Here is a 24,601-nt window from a genome sequence, read left to right as displayed (position 1 = left end):
CTTCAAAGCTTCAAAAATTTTGAGGCTCTGGGGAGACCAATCAGTGAATGATAGTGTTACATAGTGAGTTTTTCTATCGAGCCATGGTTTCACTGCATTAGCAGTGTTTTTGTTATCATTGACATGCTAAAAAATAAAGCTGTTGGCAATCAGAAACTTTCCAGATAGCATTGCATGGTTGATCAAAATCTGATGGTACTTTTTCTGTGTTTATTATTTCTCCAGTTTTAACAACACCACTAGCTGAAATCCAGCCCTAAACCATGAGAGAGACTCTTGTACATCTCTCCGGACCTCCTCCGTGCATATGATTAAAATTTGAGTTAAAACATTTTTTTAAATTTGGATTCATCACTCCATAACATCAACATCATGTTTCAACTAAAGGAATGGGAACAAATTATGTGCTTTCATAACAGGCTGCTAGTAACAAAGTACCTAAAGGTACAATTTAAAACAGCTGTCTATTATGTGTAGATACAACACTTATTAGGTGTCTTTTTTATGCTTGAATGAAGCCAGAAAGAAAACAAGACTATTCTAAAACTGCAAGAAAGTCTGACTCCCTGGACACAAAATATAAAGAAATGATGGGTGGCTGAAGACTTTTACAGAGTACTGTGGTAAGCGTTTATTCTTTTGTGACACAGTTAATTAAAGGAATTATTTTATTTTTTTACATCTTTACAACGTTCCCTGTATATAGTTATACAGCTCAGTTATTGCTATTATGACCACTAACTAATCTCAGTCTGTTCTTTTTGAGAAATGTTTACTTTATGTCAGTGTCACGATGTTGCCATGTGGTGCACCACATGTGTCTTTTACTCTTTTACAGCAACTCCTGAGGCCACAAATTTACATTAAATAACAGATTTATTGTTTCCTTGAAGCACAAACATATACACAGAATTCCAATCACAATGTAGACACAGTAGAGCAAACAACACCTCAACAACTGTAAACACGGTTTAGCTGCAGATTACACATTTATCATTTTCTATACAGATATAAACAGATAATGCCTCTTAAAGGTAAGAGTGTAAATCGCCGTTCCTCTCTGAGTTTCAAGTGATGGCTACCTGATGGTGACTTGTAATCGAGAGGAAAGTAGAGTCTCCAAGTGTTTGTGAAACTGGAGTGCTCGTGTGTGTGACAGAGCATGCGTGTGTGAGTGGTAGATGAGTCTGTAGCAATAACTGGTCTGGCTCAGGTCAGGATGTGAGAACCTGTCAATGAGTTTAACTTGCTCCACGGTCCCACAACTAGCCTCTCGGACCACCGCGTGGAAATTCTTCTCCTCCCACGTAGGCCCAGTCCAGAAGCTGATGTCAAAGGTGAAAGGTTCGGGATACAGGCAAAAAGGATGAAACGGAGTTCCCGGCGATGGGTGGGATGAAAATTGTTTTAAGAAACGTGGGTCATGTGACCAAAGCAGCCTCCAGTCAGGGAGCGAGAACAGGAGCACGGCGAGTAGGTCCAAATTTAGGGACGCGGTGATGCGGACATGATTGTTGTTGTCACTTACATCGCTTGCAAACACCTTACCAACCAAACCCACTGGCTGCGCCTTCAGACGCAGACCTCCCTGTTCTGTTACTATGGAGACGCCAAAAGGAGCAAGTAGCGTTTCCAGCTTTTCTCCGAGCAATTTACCCGGCTCACTTTCTGAAGGAAAAACACCTTGGATGAGAAGCTCGTGAAAGGCAGGCATAGCCCAGAGGCCGATGGGTACATTTCTGAAAACCACACCACTAATTCCATATAACAAGCTGGTAACACCATTACAGCTCCCACAGGCCTCATCCTTCTTATTTCCTTCACTTTCATCACTCCCCTCACAGTCACCATGACGATCGGCGTTAATTATCGCCTCTTTTTTAGCTAGAAGTTCTTCCATCTGAGGGAGCAATGATGGACGTAGCATGTGCATACCACTTTCCCCTTCAGGATCAATGTCAAGAGAGCATGCTGACCTGAAGCTCTCAACTCCTTTGATTCTCACTCTATCTCCTTTACCTGAGGTAAGACATGCTGGCAGCAGAGTTTCTGTGGGTCTCGGATCATTTTCTTTGTCTGCAGAGGTATCAGTGTCAGAGGTGAGGTCTTTCTGAAGCAGGTGGATCCAGTAGCATTGTGCGCTATCGATGCCACAGCAGTGTGTCTGCAGCTGTTTTGCTGTGAGGAGGAAGGGGATGGTCTCTGTCATCATGGAGACTGGCCATTTCTTCGCCAGACCTTCGAGAAGAAAATCTTGTACCAACTTGACAGGGTGGACAGAATGTGAGCAGAGAAATCTCCTGATGAAAGAAAAGAGGTTGTAATGTGATTTATGTGTGTGTGTGTGTGTGTGTGTGTGTGTGTGTGTTGGTGGTGGTGCAAACACCTGGGTAGCCACTGTGTTACTGTACCTGAATATGTAATCACTGAGCTCTGCTGGTATTTCGTACTGGACTTTCTCTCCTTCAACAACCTCCTCCATCTTCAGCAAATGAGCAGGGGTGTAGGGGAGGCTGCGAGTAAACACGTGGACCAAAGCTTTCTCCACATGGAAGCCTTTATCCTGGCTCCTGTCCAGCAGCAATATCATCATTAGTGCCAGGCATGCAAACATACAAGGAAAACACACAAAGAGATACAGCTGGGTTGCTTCTATACATAGACTCACCTTTACTCCTTACCTGTATCCAGTGCACTTGTAGCTCTGGTGCTTATCACTTTCAAAACGGTGGATGGCACTCAGAATTAGATCTGCCTCCGCTGCCATGGCAACCGCCTGCCAGCTGTTGTGCCACTCTCGCTTCGGCTGGTCCGCTGGTGTCCCTCCTTGTCCGTTGCACAAGGAGACATGAACCTCCCCACCTTCAGCCAACACTTGAACGCAACTGGAAGAACAGAAGAACAACAAATTCTCATTTTAAAATGTCAATACATGTATGACACGTACATAAATGATTATTTTCTAATAACCAAAGAAGCAAAGATAACAAATATGATCATTTTAAATCTTCACAGTCAAATCTGAGACTGGCTGCATTTATTTTTTAATGCTCTTATAATGATAAGTTCATTTATTCAGTTACCCTGCCATAACACAGCTCGATTTCTCATGATAGTGGGTTTTGTTATTTAGTGATCCCAAGAAAGAAAAAGTTTATTTCCTATTTATTTATTAGAGATCAAAAGAAACAAGTAAGCAATAAAAAACTTTAATAAAGTGCTAGACACCCAGCGACCTCACGGGCTGGCACGCTTCAGTGGTCCTAGTGAGACTCCCGCAGGAACCAGATAAGAAAATCTGATAGCAGATAATCAGATTTTGATACTGACAATTAGGGAAAGGCAGTTTTCTCAATAAATCTGCCTTTTTTTCAAGGTAGCAAGATAAATTAACCTGTCACCACAGGCTTTATTATTTTAGGCTTTCTGCAGAATTATACTAAATAAATAAAAAGAATTCCAAGCACGACCATTCACTGTCTGATATGAACAGTTCCAATTTTTAATTTAAAAACATGTTGCAGTAGGCACAAGAAACAAGATTAAATGATGATATCATTTTGGGATCACAGTGCCAAGCCAGAAAAAAAACATTTAATGAAGTGCGAAACTCCCAGTCTCCTGACAGGCCGGTGCACCTCCTGCTGAGACTCCCGCAGAAATCAGAAAACCAGAAAGAAAACTGACCTTTAGATAGTGACAGTGAGGGTAAAAAGCTATTTTCTCAATAAATCTGCCCTTTTCCCCAAGGTAACAAGGCCTTACCACAGAGAAACAAGCTTTATTATTTCAGGTTCTCTCCGTTCATTGTGCCATTAAAACTGTTTACATTTTTATTTAAATCAGCAACTATTCGATCAAATAACAGCTAGAACGGTCTGGGCATCCTGTAGAAGCTTTCATAACCTGGTCATTAGTTGCCTAAAACACCTTAGGTAGGCACAAGAAGCAAGATTAAGTGATGATATTAATTATATTGAGGCAATAAACTGTAATTATTCCAGTACATGTAACATAAAAAGGGATATAAACTATTATAAAAACAAACTGAAAAACACATACAATCTTTTAAGCCCCAATAATGATGAGCTTGAGGCATCAACGGCCTCATTTAGGCTTCTTACATAGATAGAAATGAATGCAAGTGATGTATGAGTGGATGTTGTGATCATGGCATGATGCAGTCATACCTGAGGAAGAAGTTTCTGAGAAGTTCTCTGTTCTTTTTAACCCCACTCTTTCGCCCACAGTGAGGGAAGTTGAACACCACACGGTCAAACAGATGGCTTTGCAGAGAGGCGCATTCCCCCAGCTTTGTGCAATCCACCTCAAACAGCACAGTCCCTCCTGAAAGAACAAACAGTGTTAAAGATAGTATGCAAAAAAAAAGAAGAAGAAGAAGAAGAAGGGGGGGCACAACTCCATAAAACTCAAAATAGCAGCAGTTATTACAGCTGGTAAAAAGCCGTACCAGAGTCCTTGATGGTCTGGATGTTATCAGCTGCGCCTTCGTGCCGCAGTGCCTCCTCCTGATGCTGCAGGCAAGTGGCCGTTACGCTGGTCTCTGATCCGGAGTACAACTGACAGGCAGAGGCGGAAAAGGAGAAGTTCCCTTCTCCCACCATTAATACTGCCCGCGAAGGAGACATATCCAGGGTAAAGCGCAAACAAAGCTGTTTCCCAAAAACTCAGCTCTGTGAAAAGTTGTCCCCAAAATCTGTCCCTGAAAGGGATGAGCCGCGTGTGCGGGTGCCAGCGGCCACCTTCAGTCTTCTTCACGGGTCAATATTGTGGTTGTGGAACCATGTTTAAGTTTTTTGTTTGTTTTTATTGCCTGAGACAGGCTCGAGCGAGCGAGACGCTGTTAGTACCGCTGCTGTTGGAGAATAAAAGCTGATGACCTTCTCCAACTCGAGCTCCGCAGTACGTGAAAGCCGAGCTCACCTGTAGCAGCTTGCGTTAGAAGCGGCGTCGCAGATAAAATAGTCCGACTAGAAACAAAAGGCTCCCCTCCCGGGGCCTCAAAACATCAAAATAATACAATAATAATAATTGGCTGAACGGAAGCCAATAGTCAATAGCTGCAATTTTAATAACGTAGCCACAGAAGTGCCAGTTTTATACATTAAGGTGTAAAAGTGTGCAGTTTTCAAATCCGCAGGGTTCCCGCCGTGGTTTCAGAGGGATGCATTTGTGGGGTGGCACACGAGGCAGCTATTTGCAGCATCAGTGAAGCCCAGCATCAGCTGGCTTCGTATCTCAAGTTGGTGTTTGTAAAGAAATTAAGGGAAAATCCGCCTGACAGTTTTCCTGATGTGCGGTTCTCAATTCCGCTCGGGATTTTAAGGTCTTTCGATCAAATCGGAAGTAGGTAGTAGAACAGTTAGCACACATACATGTCTGTTTTTACCGATGCTAAGGTCATACTAGCCGACGGATCTGCGGCACCTGCTCATATAAACCTCAGAACACCATGCATGACGTGCAGAGCCATGCAGACCTGGTTTTAAAAAGCTTGAAACCAATATAATGAGACATAACAATACAAAGCTCTCATACATTTAAAATGTAGGTTTATGCTGTTAATTTTGATGCAATTTGTAATTCTGATATTGAGGTTTTCTAAAAAACAAAAAAAAAAACAAAGCTGACTAAATAAAAATAATAAACATCATCTTTTTCCCCTATAAATGCATTTAAAAACTGGTTAATCGTCTTCCCCTGTTCTATCCTTGCACAACAGAGTTTTTCTTTTTTAGCAGGTATGGGTAATAAATCTTGTCTTTGTGTCTTGTAGGGAGTGTTGCACCCACATGGGCAGCGTTCTGGCTTTGTCTTCCAGTCCGGGCCATCAGAACTGGCCTTTCTCCACAGACCCACCTCCTTCCCGCTGGGACGCACACCCTGCTCACTGGGATAGTCCACCGCGCTGGGAGAGGAGGGATGGCCGCCTTCCCAACCCAGGCAGCTTTCACTCGTTGCACAGGAGCTGCAAAGGTATCACTGGTTAACACAGGAGAAGTGAGGAGTGCTCACCATGCTTAAAGTGGGGCAAAAAAGACGCTTCTTTCATTAAAGTTGCAACTGTTTTCCTGTAAGGTTAAATGTCAATTTCAGTTTTACTTCTATAGCACTTCTAAAGCAGCAAATTATTTTAAAGTTATTTTTAAATAAACTAGATAAAACCATAGATAAAACTCCACGTTTCCCTGTATAATGTGTGCTTCTAGCTACTCATAATGCTTTGAGGCTAAACAAAGCAGTCCTCATGTTTCTAAATCCTGTTCCTAGCTGTGAACAGCTACAGAAATACAAATTCTATTATCTAAATGTTTCTTGACATGATTGTTTTTTTCCTCTTCAGACGTGTTTCCTCAACAGATTGAGGGCGTTAAGATGATACTGAATAAAACCCTGAGCAGCTTCTTTAAGGTGATTTGTTTCCATTCACTTAAATTTAGATGCAAACAGTTTGTAGCATTTAAAGGCAATAATTATTAACCAAAGAATGCTTCCAGGTCAGCCATACGCTCCACCTCAGCGCTGTAAGTCCGTCGTATTATCGATTTCACGTAGAGCACTTGCAGAGTGATGACTATAGCAAAGACAAGGTCAGGCATGAGTCATCACAAAGCTATCTTCATAAAAATTTTTAATGATAACAGCGAGGGAGCTGCTGCCTTTTTGTGTTCACAACTCGCATTCTGTTCCTTTGTCATATCTCAGGATGCTCCAGCGTTGATCGGGGAGATGGACTCCTCAGGTAGTCTGAACGCCCACGCTCTGCTGCATCTCACTGAGCGCGTGCGAGCCAGAACAGTGTTTCAGGTGAGATCATAACATCTGACGTCTGTAAACATGGCATTCATTCATTCAGTTCCCTCCTACAGCTATTACAAATCTTGACACCTTTCACATCTTTCTTCAGAATATTTGTCTTTACTTTCTCTGTTTGTAATGTATAATCCTCCATGAAAGGATACCTGTTCTGTTTTCTGTTATAAACTTTATCTGTAGAGTAACATTTTTTGAACTGCTCAATGTGTTTTAGACCCAGCAGTCCCAGTTTGTAACGTGGCAATTTGAAACTGAGTACAGAGGCAATGACTTCACCGCTGCTGTGACGGTGGCCAACCCAGACATCCTCAGAGAGTCAGGTGAGAAATGGCAGGTGGAAAAATGAGCAGAGGATTAACCATCAGGGTCTGATGTATGGAAAGTTGGGTGCCTCTACACTGCAGTGATAGTTCCCCTCTTTCTAATGTGGACCTGGCAGAGGGTGTGTTTCAGCTTCAGGGGGATCATAGCCCTCACCCTACCTGTAAAGGTCCTTGCCAGGGTCCCAGAGAGCTAATTTATATACAGAGTCAGTTAGAGCTTTTCTATAATTACCAGCACTAATTAATGTCTGAAAAATGAGCACACCTGTTGAGGGAGGGCAGTTTAGATGATTGAGAGGAGGTTGAAGAAGAAGGAATATGCTTTTCTACAAGGGTGAACTGGTCTGTTAGAAACTGCTGCTAGAATTTGCTTGATTTGTTTAAATATTTTCCCAGCATTTTGTGTTGCAATTTCTAAAATACATTTGCCATAAGATCAGCCACCAAGTTACCTGCTGTGTCCCCACCTTTCAGCTACAAAACTGACACTGTGGCTACTTTCATTATATCCTGACAGTAGTTTCTTAACCCTAAAAGAGGGCTTTGTTGTAATGCAGTGTTAGGAAATCTGGTCCATGGACACAGTTATTTGTGCCGTTACCTTCATTAAATATGTATTTAGATCTCCTTCCAGAGCCCGCTGGGAGTCACAATACAACATCCATGCTGCCATTAGAGATACTTTTTAAAGTGAGCCGATGGATTTGCAGTGTTCAACATTTTTCATCAAAATATGCAAAATGGTCCAATGAGTGTGTTGTGTGTTTCATGTAGTGTGTTTTTTCTTCTTCTGTCAGATGTAATATTGTCTGACAAAATGCTACCGTTAATATGTCTTGATGCATGCCCAATCATCCAGGTAAGGAAACCCCAAAAAGCTGATTCAGTTCATCTGGATGTAGTGTTTGAAAATGTAGTTGAAAATGGCTACCAATAATAGGATTCAAAGATCAGCAGTGTCTTAGATTAATGTCTGAATTTTTCAGTATATAATACTGACTTTAATAATATTGTAGTATTACATGGCGTGCAGGAAAAAATAAATAAACAATGGCAGTTGGCATTGTTATATTCTAACTTCAATACATAGACGGGTCAGCTGTGTTTACACGGTGGAATATTTGAATCCGGCACTCCGCCTGAGCTGTCAGATACGTTTGTAACTCTGACGGTAACTCTGTGAAAAGCAGAAGAATTCAAATTCACCAGAGAATAAATAAGGGAGAGACATGGCATCAAAGTTAGATAGAGCACAGTCCCACAGGTTAAGAATGAAAAAGAAAAAGAGAAAACACATCCCAGGAGGCGAGAGCTAAAGGAACTGATGAACATGGTCAGACAGATGACTTTATGTTCCTAAATTCAGTCTGACATTTTATCACTTTTGCTCAGTTATACTTTATTAATGTAAACTTGCCGCACTTGCCGTGTGCATGCACATGGATGTGTGCATGACCAGTCTGCTCCATTACTTAAGCAAAAAACACTGCACTTCTGGTCACAGGCCGCCCCAGTTCCTGTACATTTGTAGTGAGAGCTTAGTCTGGATTGCTGGCAATAAGTGAGACTCATTCCCAGTGGGTGTCTGCCAAGACTGACTGTTACTGATTCTTTTTATAAGTTTTATGGACAGAATTTCTATGAGCAGCCATGGGGTGGAAGATTGGGGGTTGGCAGGTCTCAGAGGTTTATCTCTGCTTTGCAGATGATGTTGTTGGTTTCAGGCGGTGGCCTCCAGCTTGTCCTTGGGCAGTTTGCAGCTGAGTGTGAAGTGGTTGGATGAGAATTAGCTCTGAGGCCATGGTTCTCAGCCAGAAAACAGAGGTGTGACCACTTTGAGTTGGGAATGAGTCGTTGCCCCAAGTGGAGGGGTTTAAGTATCTCGGCATCCCCTTCACGAGTGAGAGGAGAGTGGAGTGACAAATTGATAAACAACTTGGCTTGGAGGCTGCAGTGATGTGAATGCTACTCCAGTGTGTTGTGGAAAAGAGAGACATGAGCATGAAAGTGAAGCTGTCATAGGTGACTAAAGGAAGAGTGGAGCAGTGGACGTATTTCCTCCAAACAGCTTCTCGATTCACCCTGAGAAGCTTAGTCATTCAGGAGGGCAGTTACTCCTCCACATTAAAAAGAGCCAATTAGCATGGTTCAGGCATCTGACAAGGATGCCTCCAGGGCACCTCCTAGGTGAGGTGTTGCAGACATGTCCTATTGGAAAGAGGCCCCAGGGCAGAGCCAGGACATGCTGGAGTCCCAGCTTGCTTGGGAACACTTTAGTGTCTCCACATAAGAGGTGGAGGAAGTGGTGTGGAGAAGCAGGTCTGAGCATCTCTACTTAGAAAGCTGCACATGGACCTGAAAGAGCGGCAGGAAATAGATGGATGGGTGGATGTTGGCTTTTCTTTGTTATCCCGCAACATGAGAAGAAAATAATTTAACACTTTTTCTGGTATTTTTCACTGACGTGCCCCTTGATGATTTTTCTGTTATCTTGCTGTGTGTTTTTCCTGGACAGTTATCCTGGTGGCGCATTTCCTGCAGAGCGTTTCTTCTGGGCTGGTGTTAGGAGGAGAGCTGGTCTACCATCGGGGACGAGCAGAAGAAGGAGGCATCCTTACTCTGGCTGGACAGTACTCAAGTGAGATGTTGTTTTTACTCATGAATCTGCCTCACGTATCATATTTTAACAGAGCTGGTATCATCTCTCCTTTGTTGAGCTTTGATTTAGCCACAGTGGGGGTGGTGGGTGGGTGTTCTGTCTCTCCATGCAGGACCAAACTGGGTGGCAACATTGAATGCTGGCAAAGGAGGTGCCCATGCAAGCTATTATCACAGAGCCAACAAACAGGTACAGCCAATGCCACCCATATGCGTAAACACCACTTACCTTAGTGGCATATCATTAATGTATGTTTGTGCTTTGCAGATACAAGTAGGGGTGGAGTTTGAAGCCAGTACCAGGACACAGGAGACCACAACATCCTTTGGGTATCAGATGGAGCTCCCAGAGGCTAATATGGTCTTTCGAGGTAAATTTCCTGATGTAACTTGAGTCATGGACGATGTTAACTATTATGAAAGCACAATGCATGAGTCTTTTGTTTCTTTGTGTGTATCCAGGTATGATAAACAGCCGGTGCATAATAGGAGGTGTGTTGGAGAAGCGCCTGACTCCTCTCCCCGCCACACTGATTATGGGTGCCTTTGTAAATCATAAAGGCGATAAACTGCAAGTGGGTCTAGGCATCAATGTGGGTTAATCATCAGCTAACCCCCGCTGGAATTACACTCCGCTGCCTGGATATCCGTCCAGAGGCACGTTTCAGAGGCTTCATTAACAACGTGACCTTCCGAGACTTTTTCAGCCTCACCAAAACACTTCCTGTTTCTTTAAGTCACCTACCTCTCTAAGTGGAGGCGATGTTTGTCTGACTGAGGGACAACAGGAGGATTGCACTGAGAGGAGTGGATGAGCACCTCCAGGGGCTCCACATACAGTATGTGGCTACACAAATGTTCCAGTCTCCCTAAACCCAAACTGTGCATCCACTCCTGGACACTGAACCAAAAGGATAAAAGGCATACAGTACTGTAAAGTTAAAATAAAGATTTTATATTATGGGTAGTCCTAAACAAATCTAATGTAAGTACACTGTATTAAAGAACAATAGGCTTTTTTTTTTAATGTTTTTGCCCATCAGCTACATTTTTAATAGACTATTTCCACAAGATGCTTACAAAAGATGTGTTTGCCCATCTAACAGGTAGTGATTGGTTTACATCAGCGCCAGTATCAATTAAAAACAAAGCTCATCAACTCACCTGCCAAAACATTAAATTTTAGCTTGAATGTACAATCATTTGGTGCTCTCTAACCACGACACAAACAGAGAAAGCATAAAACTGAAAAACTTCAGCGCTTACTCATAAAAAGACAGTCTGTGTGGGCTAATCTGCACACAAGCAAACGCTTAGAGGATCATTCCAAATGCCAGCAAATGCTGAATCTGAGTATGAGTAAATGGGTCGGCTCATCGTCAGTAAGAACCTTAAAAAATATGCATGAGTAGGTGAATGTTTGTTTGATTGGGTACAGATCTTCTTTTTTTTTGTGCCGGCATATTATAGTGTGCAATCCACACAGAGAAAGGTGCTGCTTCATACTGTATATAGTAATTTAAGGTTCTGAGGGTTGAGAAAGAGGCTATGCACTAAGTCTGCTGATTGAGGACTGCGCTGTATGTATACTGTATAGATGAAGGCATTTGGTAACACTGACTGTATGCAACCTGCACTACTCGTACTGCGTTTGAGCATTTCCAGTCCTCTTCAACTGGGAAATGTTGCATATATATGGTTTATTCATTATATAATGTCAGCATGGAGAGAAATGGAAGGGATGGCTATCTTTTTGAACTTAATTTATTAAAGATGTTATTTCTGTCATTGTTTCTTTTGACTGTATGTCATGCATTTCAGCAGACAGTTACCTACCTACAGTAAGTCTGAACCTAAACTCAGCACCAAGGTACCTTTTTACGTCCTGTTGCTTATTCATAGCTCAGCAAGACACAAACACGAAAGCCAGATAATTTTCGCTTAAATCATTAGAGACCAAGATTGCACATTCATTAAGAATTTGCTTAAACGGAACATTTTCCACTCTCGGATCCACATGCAAATATTCCTTCCCATTAACTTCCATTAAGTTGTGATGATTTTCCCTGATATACTGTTTTAGTGGTGGATGCCCCTTTTAAACAAGGCCAAAGTTTCAAATACTGAAATCTGCGCAAAGATAGGTGGAACCCCAGACCTCAGACCTCAATAAGACGCTACATTTTGGACATTTTTTTCTGTGTTTGATTTTGGATGATGGCTGTGAGAGTGAATACCTTTTAATATGCTTATGTAAGGCGCATAGCTCTTGCTGATAACACAGAAATCCCACTTTCTGTTTGTCAGGGGCAGCTAGTCGTAAGAAAGTGGATTTAAAGGAGAGGGTGTGTTGTGAGATTGCACTGAGGTCTAATGTGTGTGAGATAAAAAAACAGGATTGTTTTTGAACTGAATAATGTGTAACATAGTAAAGGATAAGACCTGAAAATGATAGGTCCTTTTTAATCTCTTATTTCTCGTATTTGCATGCTCCCTTTAAAATTCTTGTAAACTTTTGCCTTTAAAGAACTAGAAGTGACTTAAATAATGCAAGAACAGATTATAACATATCCAAAACTCAGTTGAGACTTTTTTTTTAATATAAAGTATGAAATTAATAATACATTGTATATACATATATACAAATATAGGTATGTAAACAAGTCACTTGTTGCTAATATGGCATTAGTGTCCATTATCTGGCCACAAAAGACAGAGTGGCAAAGATAAATGCTGATACTGTCCATTTAAACCTGGGAGTCTTCTTGCTCTTATATATCCTTGAAAAAAGAGAGGAATCCTCTCGCTCCTTCTCCCTTCATTCTCAAAGACTTGCTCCTTTGGAGTCCCGTAGCACCTTTTTCTCGCTCGCTCTCTTTCTTCCTCTCCTCCTCCCTTTGCTGAACCTGTTGATTTATCACCACCCGCATGTCCTCCTGCAGCAAGAGCAAAGGTTCAGATTACAAAAGTATAATAATTTTTTAAAGTCCATTTTCCCAAAAGAGACTATCTGTAGTTTTGTATCCCGCTACACAAACCTGCCAGGCCTCCAGCTCTTGAGACATCTCCACCTTCTGCTTGATGGTGTTGAGAAGCTGCTGAGTTAGTGATTCTTTCTCTTGACGCACCGTGACCAGTTCACTTTCTAAGGACCTAAATGGAAATTTAAAAAACATATTTATCCACAGGTTTAAATAAAATTGAGGGAAATTAAACTAATCAGCGGTTTAGCATAGCATTACCTGTAGCTTGGCTTTCCTGAACTGCGGCCGCACAGCTGAATTTCCTCCCTCAGAGACTCGAGTTCTTCTCTCTGACCTTCAAGCTGCAAAGAGTGTAAATACATCAGTCACACTGATTATAACATTGCATATTAGAGCATGATTGGCCTCCAAAATAATATTATAAAGTCGTGCACAGATAAAAGCTGAGCAGAGGGAAACATTTAAAATCTGCACACAGGCTACATAATATCGCACAGTTAGCCTCAAATCTTTAAATAACACATGTTGATTAAATTAATCCAGACTTAAACATACTGATCCTACAGCACATTATTTAAAAATGTAATTCTGTGACTTAAATTGGAGCTTCCTATATTGTCTGTTTTTGCTAGACAAATCAGCAAATACGTCTTTTTCTATTCCTGCAGCGGTAAGGACAGTATATACAGCATACAGTTCCACTGACCTCTTCTTTCAGTGCCTGTATTTCTTCATCTCTCGCTTGCAGCACTGTGGAGTGAGCTAGAAGAGCCTCTTTAGCCTGTAACAGGAGAGATATACACCACATCACAAAAAGTCAGAGGGGTCCAACACTTAACTAGGCATTTGTGCTTTTAATGCAAATTTGGCCTGCAAAGATGTTGCTTTTTTTGGCAGACTGGTGCACTATGGGGTGAGATGAATGTATTAGCAAGGTAAATTTGAAAAAGTGAGATTTTTCAGTTTGGAAAAGGACTCTTTTTTTACCTGCCTAGATCACCACAGTGACTTATGCTGAACACATAAGCTGATCTGTACCAATTTATGTCAGCGTTTTCTCAAAGACGTTTGGACGCTCACAACAGACAGCTGAAAAAGTAATATGTACTAAGATTAAACATCTTTAATCTTTAAAATGGGACATTTTGCCAGTAATTGGGTTAACTGGCAACAGTTCAGTAACAGACTGGGTATGTCTGTTACTAACATACCCAGTCAGTAACAGACATACTGACTGGGTATGTCAGTATGTTTAAGAGAGATGACGTTTTTCAGGAGCTAATCTGAACAAGATCATAATGATGTTTGTCAATGTAAAAAGTAAAGCCTTTGAATACCTCATCAGCTACAGTACATAATAAAAAAGATTCAGTAAATCTGGAGAAATCTCTGTGCTCAAGAGACAAAAATCAATATCGGATGGATCATGGAGACATGAGTACAAGGATTATCCAGACAAGCTTTGGCACACAGGATCGGTACACACTGACTTAGACTGTGGAGTTACTCTGTGTGTGTGTTTCTGTGGGCACCTGTGACTGCTGAATTTCACTCAGCAGAGACAAAGGTTCTGCTTGTGTCCTGTCCAGGATACTGTCATCATCCAGGTTCAGAGCTTTTTGCTGTAGAGAGCGATTCAAGGTGCGCAACTCAAACACCATTCCCTGCTCCTGCTCTACCTACACACCATGCACATGCACACACACACAGAGATCAAGAACCTGTTAGTGACCTCTGCTAATGATGAGGAATGCCTACTGCAACAGATATTACTAACTCGAGCTTCATCGGTCAATACCACGGCTGATCCCAAATATGCCTCCAATTTAATGCTCACCTCTGCTTCTTTCTCTTTGAGTTTCATCTGCATTTCCGACAGTCTGTCTCTCAAGCTCTCTCGCTCCATGCGAAGTCTTTGGTTGTCTTCCTCTGAAGCTTTTAGTTGTGTCTCCATGTGTGACTGCCGCTCTTGCAAAACTCTGTTCTGTATGAGAAGGATCAAAAGGATAAACTACCAATATAAAAGCTGTTTTAGCATTGTCAGCCCAGATGTCAACCCAAAGCCTACTTCCTGCACACCTGGAGGTTGTTAAGAGGTTTATAAAATCAGCATCCTCTTCAACTGAACATTTTAAGAATTTTCCACTATTTCTTGTTACAGAATTATTTTGTAACCAGATTTTCATGCTTCATGATGACATGAATTATTGTGACTGAAGACTTGTCAAAGCTCCTTTAAGAATTTTACTTATTTTTGTTGGTATTTAGTCTCAAGCCAGACTCAAGTTATCCGAACATGAGATTTGATTTTAGCTTATGCTATATGAAAATTGACTCACAAAAGATGTGGTTTGGGGACTTTTCTTTGAGAACTTAAGACTCTCCTCTAAAAAACAGGTTTTGTACTTTCATGTGCTGCTACATCTTTGTGCTTTTTGGGTGTGCTGTTCATAATAAAACCAAAACTTTTGTGTATGCAATGTTTTACTTATGGGTATACCTCTGCTTGTATGTTTTCTAACTGTGTGAAGCTGATGTTTCGGCTAAAAGATGATTCTTCCATTTCTTCTCTGATGGTACGCAGTTCAGTCCTCAAGGAATGCTCCAGTGTCACAGCCTAGATGTGTGAGAAATAGGAAGGTGAGAAAGGTGTGAATAATAAAGGTGGGACTATCTAAACCCGTTAGTCTGCATTTTCCTGTGACGCAACATACGTGCAGAGATTCACTGATCCATTAAAACAAACCTCTGCCAGCTGCTCAACCAGTCTCTGGTTATGGTTGGCTAACTGAGTCATCTGCTCGCTTTCATCTTTTCGCCGGTCACGCCCTTGACTCTGATGTTTCTCCACCTCAGCCCGCAGAGTTGTTAAATCAGCAGTTAGCTCCGCCTCCCTCTGTCCAAATGCCAGTTCATTCATCTCCAGCTTCCTCTGAAGAACGTGCTTCTCCTGCTGTAAAGCCTGTATTAAACACCATATGAATCAGCTTCAATAACCAGACTTTCCCGATAACATGAATGATGGCTCCACTCCTGGACATGGCAGTGTGACAGCAAGCCAGCATGCTCAATAGGAAGACTCGGAAAATAAAAAAGCTACATGTAATCAAAAGCATTCAAAGAACATTTAACATTGCATTTCATGAAAAATACTTTTCTGTTTATTTCTCTATGCTTGTCGACTCTGTACTGGGGGCAGATTTCTATCTACAGGGAACGATAAAAGACCAGCAGAATATTTCACAGATATTAAGTTTATATGCAATATCTAATAAAATCCACTGGCTTAAAAAAAACTTCACAAACAACTAAATAAATAAATAAAACCTGTAAAAACAGTATAACTAACACAAAGCCATATGAACGTGATATATGGTGAAGATCTACTTAAATGACTTCTGCTAAAGTTAAATGTACTTAACTCACATTAAGTTGGAGCGCATGCAGGTTAAGTAATGCATACTTATCAGGAATTGGAAGCACCGTGTTATGTCCCATACATTGCACTGTAGTGCAAAATACTGCAAATTTTTGGTGTCATCTGATAACAAGTGAATAAAAGGCCAGAATTGTTGATACTGATAATGATACTTTAATCCTGAACACATTTTAATGACCACTTAAATCATTATGATTTTTACTTTGCATAATTATTTGCTGACACAATAAAACACACCTTTCAGCTTTGCATGTATTTTAAAACTTTTTTTTTTGAGCCTGTCTGTAAATTTGCTGTAAAGTTTGAATGTGCTATAGGCTATAAATAAAACAGACACTACAGTCAACACAAAAAGGTCCAGCCATTTTTCATAGTGCATGTTTGGGGTATATTTTCCAACAATATGTTTAACCCAATTGAGAAGGCTACGTACTGAACTTAGAGGATAGAAACAAAATATTGATCTTATCACTCTAGTATCAGTCCGATACCAGTAGCGACTTTGGTATCGATACTAACGATATTTAAATTGAGTGGCTCACCTCTAATGCAGCTGCAGAAACACTATTTGGAATAACAGTGGATTAAGAAATCATGACATGGTGGCTGCCATGTAATCATGGATCATTATCATAGCCAGCATAAAAGATTGTTATGGCTGTATAACATATGATTACATATGGTAACTGGGGAAAATAGCTGATGTCACATGCTTTGACCATTTTTAATGATTAGACTGCATACTAGAACTAGAATGATAGAATTTGCTTTGTAATGCCACATTTAATGTTAATTTTATTGTTATCTCTGTAGAGAGAAAAAACAAATGGTTTAAATACTTTATATATAGATAAAATCTATCTATATATCTATTTCTGATAGCATTTTCACACTGTGTAACTTGAGTTATTTTGTAAAGCAGTCAGTAATGGTATGTTTGCAAGTGCCTTAGTGAACTATGGCAGCTTTATGACACAAAGTTAGCATTAGCTTCCTAACAGCTAACCAGACATAATCTCCTACAGTGAACACTAAAGTGATTAGCCAGCTAAAGGCTTTTTTTAAGTTTCAGTCTGCGGTTATACATTTTTATAGCTCTTTCTCCTCCAGCGGGGGTGGTTATTATGGTTGCATTGTCTCCTTGCAATCTGACAAATCTTCTGCCCACTGGCGGAATGACTGTGCACTGCAGGCCACATCCAAAAGTTTTGCCTTCATGCAGCGATTTGCTTGTAATTTTAGCTAATCTTACTTAACATTTCATTTTGTGTAAAAATGTGTTCATCAAATATGACCTTTTGGGAGATTAAGGGACAACAGTAGCTTTAATCTTACCTCCAGCTCCCTTTCCCTCTGCTCCAGAGAGGCTGCCAGCTCCTCATTCTTCTCCAGTAAAGCCCGTCCCAGCTCCGCAGCTAGAATCAGGTCAGTCTCTATGCCTCCTCCACTGTCAGTGCTTCCAGGGGAGGATGTGGATGAGGGGCGACCAAAGGAGAGAGACACCGAGGAGGAGGGAGAGAGAGGAAAGAAGGAGTCCTCCAGGCTGGGTGAGGGAAGACTGTTTTTGCTGAACATAGCTGAAGGATCAGTTAAAAAGTACTATCCCAGGTACTGCGGTCGTGATTCAGTCTCCCACGGGTGGAAGAGAATGGATAGAGAGTCAGGACTCTCTGTTTCCTGATGGTTTGGTCTACAGGTGTTTGGGTTCCACTTTTGTTATCCACAGTATTCCTTGTGCTTCAGTGTGTGGTCCCAGTGCTTATATTGTTCACTTCTTCTTCTCTTCTGGTCTTTACCGGCACATCTTTGGGCAAGAAAAGACATTTAATAACACAGAAAACCTTGTGTGAATATCACACTAGCTGCTTTCTGGTAATATAATCCAGCATGGCCTAAAAGGAGATCTTTTGTCTGACAGGTGCTTTTGTAGCTCTGACCGAAACACCAACCTGCACTATTATCATTGTCTCCTCCCTAAATTCCAGAGGCACTGTGAACTGCTATTTCTTGTGATCACTACAATGTGTTGTAGTGTTGTAGTTTAGGTCAAATTATCAGTAAACAATTAGCATAGGCTTAGTCTTTAAAAAAATATTTTAGTTTAAACATTCACTGCTATCATGAATAATTCACAGATTATTTTTATTCAAATTTAGACTGTATAAGCGAAATTTCAGTCACAGTTTAGCAGTGTCAGTATCTGGAGTCTCCCCAGCCTCAACTATCAAGTCTGTCTTTCAGCCTGACGTCACTATTTGCTTCTCACCTGTTATTACCTATCGGTATCATGAATCTGTGCTGACATGCTCTTTAAAGTCCTTTAAAATACAAGTAATAAACTCAGTCCTACTTTATTGCCAGTACGACAGTTGACAGAATTCGTGTTAACCTATTTTCCACCAGACTTTGAGAAATGAAAAGTTAGGTCTTACCTGACAGCTCTCTGCCACCGCAGGCTAACAGGTACAGTCTTCCTGTTTGGGAGTGTTTGCGCAAGAGAAGCTCAGCTGGTTTCCTTGGTAGTGGAAACATTCATTATGTAAATAAAGCACATGGCTCCACCTACTGAGTTCCAAAGGTGAAGCGAGGGAAAAAGGAAGAGGAATGCACTGAGAGACAGAACAGGGAATACTGGAAAAGTCGGGTGAAATTAATAGCTGCTGATTGGATATCAGGCAGTTAAACAAGGAAGTGATTAATTCTGAGGAATTCACTGGTATTTGAGTGACTGTGGGGGGGTGGGGGGCATTGCATGAGAGTTGGAAAAGTCTAGGACACAAGCAGGGGTCTGTCTACTCCCCACCCCCTTTGCCCCATCCTGTTTACCTGCTTGAAGAATTTCAAAGGAGCTCTGTGTGTGCTCATTTATGAGGAAGGGTTGGGGGAAGAAGAAAAAGGGGACTGCTTCTGCTGCACCTTCATTTTAAGAGTGGCCAAACAGACTTACAAGGAGACTGAAAACCAGGACCTTCCTAGCTGAGAAAAAAGGCTTTTCCATCAGTAGGTGCGCTGACGTATAGACATGGCTTTCGAACTGTGGTTTACTCTTTCCCTGTGCCTTGTGTTGGGAACCTCTGAAGCTGGAAAGCAAATGCCTAAACTCTCTGACAAGAAACTCTGTGCTGACTCTGAATGCAGCTGTAAGTATCAACTGTTTATTTTGCTTCTGAAAAAAGGTTCAGATTCATATCACATTATAGCTCATGACATTTGTCCCTGCGCAGATCCTATCTTGATAGCTCGTGCACTGCAGGACTACTACCCTGGAGACTGCAGGTTCATCCCCATCAGGCAGGGGCAGCTTGTCTATGTTTATGCAATGCTAAAAGACAGAGGGAATCTCTTCTGGGCTGGCAGCGTGAGTAAAAGTGACATAATTATGTGGCTATAAATGGCCTGGGCACGGCTCTAACCATAAAACTGTGAAAACGTCACAGGCTTGGGCTTCCATGTGCAGCAAAACATTAAAAAGTTTTGAATGTTATCAAACAAATGTTATCTGCGTCATCTTTTCCTAGGTACAAGACTCCTATTATGGACAACAGGAAGCTCGCATTGGCCACTTCCCCAGCAGCGTAGTGGAGGAGACACATGCTCTCATGGCAGCCACAACTGAAGTCAAAACTACTGTAGGTGAACACACACACATGCACATGTGCATATGAATTATTTAGTGCTTTCTCCTGATTCAGTGTATCTTCTTTTTTCCAGAAATGGGACTTCTACTGTTACTGATAATACACTTCCCAAGAAACTTAACTTGATATGATGCACACTGCTGACAGCTTATTTTTATGCATCTAATAACATGAGCGCCAATAGAAGTATGCATAAACTCTGCACAGCAATGAGTGCATGTATTATTATGAAAACGTATTATTATTATTTCATGACGTCTCCATTGATTGTCTTGCCGTCTTTTGATGTTCTCGTGGAAACATAGCGGATGTTACTTAGACATCAGCAGCGGTTCTGCAGCCTTGCTTTCTTGACAGATGACCTATGTACATTGTCTGTAATGCTCCTGTTTATCTGAGGTTTTGCAGATAATAATAAAAGTTGTCCATCATGCACTTATAAATGAAAGAAACACGAGTTGTGCTCTCCTTTTCTCTGCTAAAGCTATTCCTTTATCGTGAGCGTTGTGTGTCTTATCAACAGGCAATGTCAGATTGTAAAAACTGTTTTAAAAGCAGCAATGAAGTAAGAAATTTCAATTCATTAGAGGTGACTTTTGCATTGTCTAATAAATAAAGCGTGCTGCAAAGCATTTATCTGGTGCTTTTTTGAGACCATGCTAAACCTTCATTCCTGAAAGCTCCAGTTCCCCAATATTAATAAAGTGTCTGAAAAAATTAATCAGCAGCTCTACATTCACTGTACATAACCACCCACACCTTTTGCTGCATTGTTGCATTGCACAGGTTCAACTAGTTACTGAAAACATTCTTCAAAGATTTTCACATGATATCATCAAACACTTGCTGCATATTGGCTGCACATTCATGACGTAAGTCTCCAGTTTCACCACATCCCAAATGTGCTGCACTGCATTGAGATCTGGTGACAGTGGAAGCCATTTGAATACAGCAAACTCATTGTTATGTTCAGGTAACAGGTTTTAGGTTATTTAAGTTTTGCCACACGGTGTGTTATTCTGCTGGAAGCATAAGATGGGTACACTGTCAGAAGGCTGTGGCATTTAAATGATGCTCGGTTGGTTCTAAGAGTGCCACAGCATCCCCCAAATTGTTACACCACCACCAGCCTGAACAGATACACGGGAGGATGAATCCATGCTTTCACATTGTTTATGTCCAATTCTGATCCTATTTTTGGGGGTAAGCCTTTATACAGTGTACCTAATAAAGTGGCAACAGAAGACTCATCAGATCAGGCAACATTTTTCCTCCTAGCTTCCCTTCTTTTACTATTGTCAATTTTGTCAAGCCCATGTGAATTGTAATTGACAGGTGAAGGACCTAGTATGGTTTTTTGCTGCTGTAGTTCATCTGCTTCTGATTCCTACTCTGAAATTTCAGCAGATCATCTGGACCATGAGCACGAGTTCTTGCCATTTGATTGGCTGATCAATATTGATGTTAATGAGCTACTGAACACCTTATTAAGTGGTCAGTGAGTGTATATTGTTATTTGAAGTCCATTTGAGAACAGCAACACAATAGACAGAAGAAAACCTTGACAATGATTCAAAAACACACACAACCGACCTGTGAACTTGAATCTCCATATTTATTCTACTTGCTGTTGTCAGTGTTAATATTCCAAAAGGCTTAACAAATATAATAGAGTTGTAATTCTTGCATCTACAAGTATAAATGCGCTTACGTACGTTCACAATCATACTATCCTTAGCAGCTCAGAGGTCATGTTCCCCAGTGAAAAAGGGGCCCTGTCTGTTTCTCTCCTTTGTCCACAACTTTGCTTCTTGCTCATTCGCTCTCATTCTCTCAACACGCCTGGTCCCGAGGCCTTTGGTGGCTTTTTCTTCTTCTTCTGTTTATTTATTTATTTATTTTTTTACTAAAAACAAACGGGCTGTCTGTGCCTCCAGAAAACCTCCTCCTCACACATGCAGAAACCAATGCTCTTCCCACAGAATAAACACAGGACATTTGGCATCTTACTAATACCCGCTCACTCTGCTCTGTGTGCTGAAAATACATCTTTTGTTAGTGTGTTATCACCTTTAGTGGATAGTACTGATTAGTATTAGTATTTCTCTGCAGAACCAGTAGATGCTGCAAGCTTGTCAGGGTTCAATTACTAACTAGCACATTTGCCACTGAAGTGAAAGCTTGCTAGAGTCATTGTGTTTCTCTAAATGCCTGATGGTGGTTATGAATTTGTCTGTGGAAATACTGTTACATGTGCGACTGTATTTTGCGTAGAAGCCTAATCTGTTTGTTTATGATAGGGAAATGAACTCTTGGGAGCTCAATATCCTGGAACTCACCATGATGTGTCTATAAAAGCCGTACTGTCAAAAACAGACGCTGTTACACGAGCTCCACAGTTTTGCTGAGACAACACAATAATAGTGAGTTAGGGGTTAGGAACTGGTTTATTAGACAGCAGTTTTAGACATCTAGAACTGTATGACTACTCTATATGTGTACGGCACTGCCAACATAACAGACAATATAAAGGGTTAATAGTAAAGCAGCATCTGATGCGTCAGGCTCTGCTCTACATTTTCTGTTTCTGTGTTCCATCTTCACAGGAAATAGGAATATTGCGCTCTGGCCCAGGAGATGACCGAGGTGCTGTGATTGTCAGTACACCATCACACGACAGACTGGAGGTGACCTCGGCACCTGTCACACCAGAAGGAAGCCTGTACTTCCTCAGAAACGCTCTTGACACATAGCCGTGGTCATCCTGAAACAGAATTAGTCAGTGCATCAGAACAGTGTGGCTAAATTGATTTGTTGGTGCTAAATTTGCTCCTCTGACCTGTCTGTCTTCATGTTTGCCGTGTATTGTGACGAAATCATCACTAACGCTGACAGACAGCTCATCAGGGGAGAAATGCTTCACATCCACATAAATGACATAGCGATCCTTTTCCAAGCGCATCTAAATACAGACAGTAGAGCAGTGAGTCAGCCTGGGATAAAAACCCATAAAAACCTTGTTTAATGAAGGACTTGCACCTGAAAATTACACAAACACTCGTGATATCAGTGGAGGTTTTGACTCTGATGATCATTAATCCAAACCTCACAAATGAAAGGCCATAAAACACTGACATTTGTGCGTAACTCCCATGATGTAATGTAATAATCTTAATTACACAGGTGAACTGTACTCTACCTCGCTGTGTCCATTGTCGGGCCAGTTGAACCAGCGCATAAACAAAGGGCGTATCCAGGGGAAGGACCAGGAGAATGGCCACATCATTGGCCAGTCAGTGAGAGGTTCTGCCATGGAGAGGTCAGGAAATCGATGTGGGAACGCCCGGCGGTACCAGGGATACTGGATGGGGATATCCATGGTGAGATTCCAAGAGGGTTGTAATAAATGACGAGACAGGCTGACTAGGTCTGATTTGGTTTGAGATGGGTGCTGCTGTGCTCTCCTGCACTGAATTTATAGGTCTTTCCCTCCCATCCAAGCCAGACTTTGCCTCTATTCACCACCTCTGCACCCCCTCCCCTCCGTGACCTCCCATGCACACTTGCATGTGGACTCTGCCAACAGCCTGATCTTTCTGGAACAATGATGTCAACTGTTTATCCCTCCATCACTCCCATTGTTTTATCTGTCTGATTGAGACTGGTTCTCTCCCTCGCCGTTACCCCCTATCTGTCCCTGTTCTCTCGGACATGAGGTGACACTGGCTAGCAATACTGCTGACATCCTCCATGCTCATTCCCCAGGAAATGCTCCTGTCTGGTGTGTGTCTGTGCGTGTGTGTGTTTTTGTGAGGGTTTGTTTGAGGAATAGCTGCCAGAGCATTAGCCTGCTGTGCTCTGAGTGCCAGGAGCTTTAGGTTTGTGTGTGGAGTGGATGTGTGACTGAATGGAAACTGATGAGTTTGTAAGGGCCAGCATTAGATGACACTGTGCGTATCATTTTGCTATGAGCTCAGATGTAAAATATGAAGTCCTTTGCGTTGGTTGTGCCAATAAATTTCTTTCATCTTCCCACTCATCTTAGTACTGAAGGCTATATGCATTAAATTATATCTGCAAGCATAGAGGTTCATCGGAAGCTTTTAAACCATCACACCATGAATTTTAGTTTTAGTGCTTTGCAGACCAAGCCCAGGCACTGTGCCAGACTACCTGAGCCAAAGACCAGTCCAATCAAAGCTGGAGTTTTTATCTATCATTAAATTGTGAGCTGCTTAATTGCCCAATATAAATGTTAGGTTTATGGACAGGTCGAAATGAATTCAGGCAAGAAAGCAATAAAGTCACTCCAAGGTACTAAAGCATGAGCATGGCAGGTAGCAGTAAAATCCCTGACTGCAGTGAATTAAAGAATTTGCATTTTATTGATTATAAATGAAAGCTTTGTAAGTGTAAGACATTATATGTTTAATTACAGTCTTTGTTAAACTGTTACCTTTTTAAAACTGTCCAAAAGCTCAGCAGAAATATGTGCTGAAAACGTTTTTCTTTTCTTGCCCTTAAGGCCTTACAGGAAGGTTCTCCAAAACGTGGTTAACGTTGTTGAATGAGTGTTTTATCGCAAACTATATGTTTTCCCTAAACACGGGAAACTAGTTTTCATTCTTAAATCCAACAAACGAAAAGAAAAGAAACAAAGAAAAAGAAAGGAAATACGGTATCCACAAAGTCGGCCCTATTAGCGTCTCTTGTTACCATGGT

At 41.3% G+C, this 24,601-nt stretch overlaps 5 protein-coding genes across 9 annotated transcripts; 2 read left to right on the top strand and 3 right to left on the bottom strand.

Moving 5' to 3' along the window:
• Positions 1-857: 857 nt before the first annotated feature.
• fdxacb1 (ferredoxin-fold anticodon binding domain containing 1) lies at positions 858-5,053 on the bottom strand. Its single transcript, XM_003446752.5, has 5 exons — positions 4,472-5,053; positions 4,191-4,347; positions 2,682-2,885; positions 2,412-2,570; positions 858-2,300 (listed from the first exon to the last, which is right to left on the bottom strand). Exons 1-5 carry the CDS (start codon positions 4,647-4,649, stop codon positions 1,079-1,081), a joined length of 1,920 nt encoding a protein of 639 aa, XP_003446800.1. The 5' UTR covers positions 4,650-5,053; the 3' UTR covers positions 858-1,078.
• On the top strand, positions 4,526-11,604 carry si:dkey-71l1.1 (mitochondrial import receptor subunit TOM40B). 3 transcript variants are annotated; one of them, XM_005472182.4, is made up of 10 exons: positions 4,526-4,656; positions 5,798-5,997; positions 6,365-6,432; positions 6,519-6,611; positions 6,727-6,828; positions 7,052-7,157; positions 9,676-9,798; positions 9,932-10,008; positions 10,087-10,189; positions 10,281-11,604. In XM_005472182.4, exons 2-10 carry the CDS (start codon positions 5,814-5,816, stop codon positions 10,418-10,420), a joined length of 996 nt encoding a protein of 331 aa, XP_005472239.1. In that variant the 5' UTR covers positions 4,526-4,656; positions 5,798-5,813; the 3' UTR covers positions 10,421-11,604. The 3 variants fall into 3 exon arrangements, with proteins under 3 accessions (XP_005472239.1, XP_005472238.1, XP_005472237.1); XM_005472181.4 differs by lacking the exon at positions 4,526-4,656 and adding an exon at positions 5,214-5,367; XM_005472180.4 differs by lacking the exon at positions 4,526-4,656 and adding an exon at positions 5,408-5,568.
• On the bottom strand, positions 10,904-18,817 carry bicdl2 (BICD family like cargo adaptor 2). Of its 2 annotated transcripts, XM_003446753.5 has the most exons (10): positions 18,674-18,816; positions 17,577-18,045; positions 15,549-15,764; positions 15,303-15,419; positions 14,640-14,786; positions 14,335-14,481; positions 13,509-13,583; positions 13,061-13,143; positions 12,857-12,971; positions 10,904-12,754 (listed from the first exon to the last, which is right to left on the bottom strand). In XM_003446753.5, exons 2-10 carry the CDS (start codon positions 17,814-17,816, stop codon positions 12,590-12,592), a joined length of 1,305 nt encoding a protein of 434 aa, XP_003446801.1. In that variant the 5' UTR covers positions 17,817-18,045; positions 18,674-18,816; the 3' UTR covers positions 10,904-12,589. The 2 variants fall into 2 exon arrangements, with proteins under 2 accessions (XP_003446801.1, XP_019219714.1); XM_019364169.2 differs by lacking the exon at positions 14,335-14,481 and having other exon boundaries at positions 18,674-18,817.
• Positions 18,818-18,839: 22 nt separating this feature from the next.
• On the top strand, positions 18,840-20,531 carry mia (MIA SH3 domain containing). The gene is made up of 4 exons (XM_003446827.3): positions 18,840-19,381; positions 19,466-19,599; positions 19,760-19,870; positions 19,953-20,531. Exons 1-4 carry the CDS (start codon positions 19,264-19,266, stop codon positions 19,974-19,976), a joined length of 387 nt encoding a protein of 128 aa, XP_003446875.1. The 5' UTR covers positions 18,840-19,263; the 3' UTR covers positions 19,977-20,531.
• Positions 20,532-21,475: 944 nt separating this feature from the next.
• LOC100709337 (alpha-crystallin B chain) lies at positions 21,476-24,601 on the bottom strand. 2 transcript variants are annotated; one of them, XM_005472175.2, is made up of 4 exons: positions 24,336-24,601; positions 23,079-23,240; positions 22,719-22,841; positions 21,476-22,643 (listed from the first exon to the last, which is right to left on the bottom strand). In XM_005472175.2, the coding sequence occupies exons 2-4, from the start codon at positions 23,190-23,192 to the stop codon at positions 22,452-22,454; spliced, it is 429 nt and encodes a 142-aa protein (XP_005472232.1). In that variant the 5' UTR covers positions 23,193-23,240; positions 24,336-24,601; the 3' UTR covers positions 21,476-22,451. The 2 variants fall into 2 exon arrangements, with proteins under 2 accessions (XP_005472232.1, XP_003446802.1); XM_003446754.4 differs by lacking the exon at positions 24,336-24,601 and having other exon boundaries at positions 23,079-23,461.

The sequence above is a fragment of the Oreochromis niloticus genome, linkage group LG10 (genome assembly GCF_001858045.2).
Source record: "Oreochromis niloticus isolate F11D_XX linkage group LG10, O_niloticus_UMD_NMBU, whole genome shotgun sequence".
Taxonomy (NCBI): domain Eukaryota; kingdom Metazoa; phylum Chordata; class Actinopteri; order Cichliformes; family Cichlidae; genus Oreochromis; species Oreochromis niloticus.
Note: the sequence above shows the minus strand (reverse complement) of the source record. Positions and strands in the feature narration are given on the sequence as shown.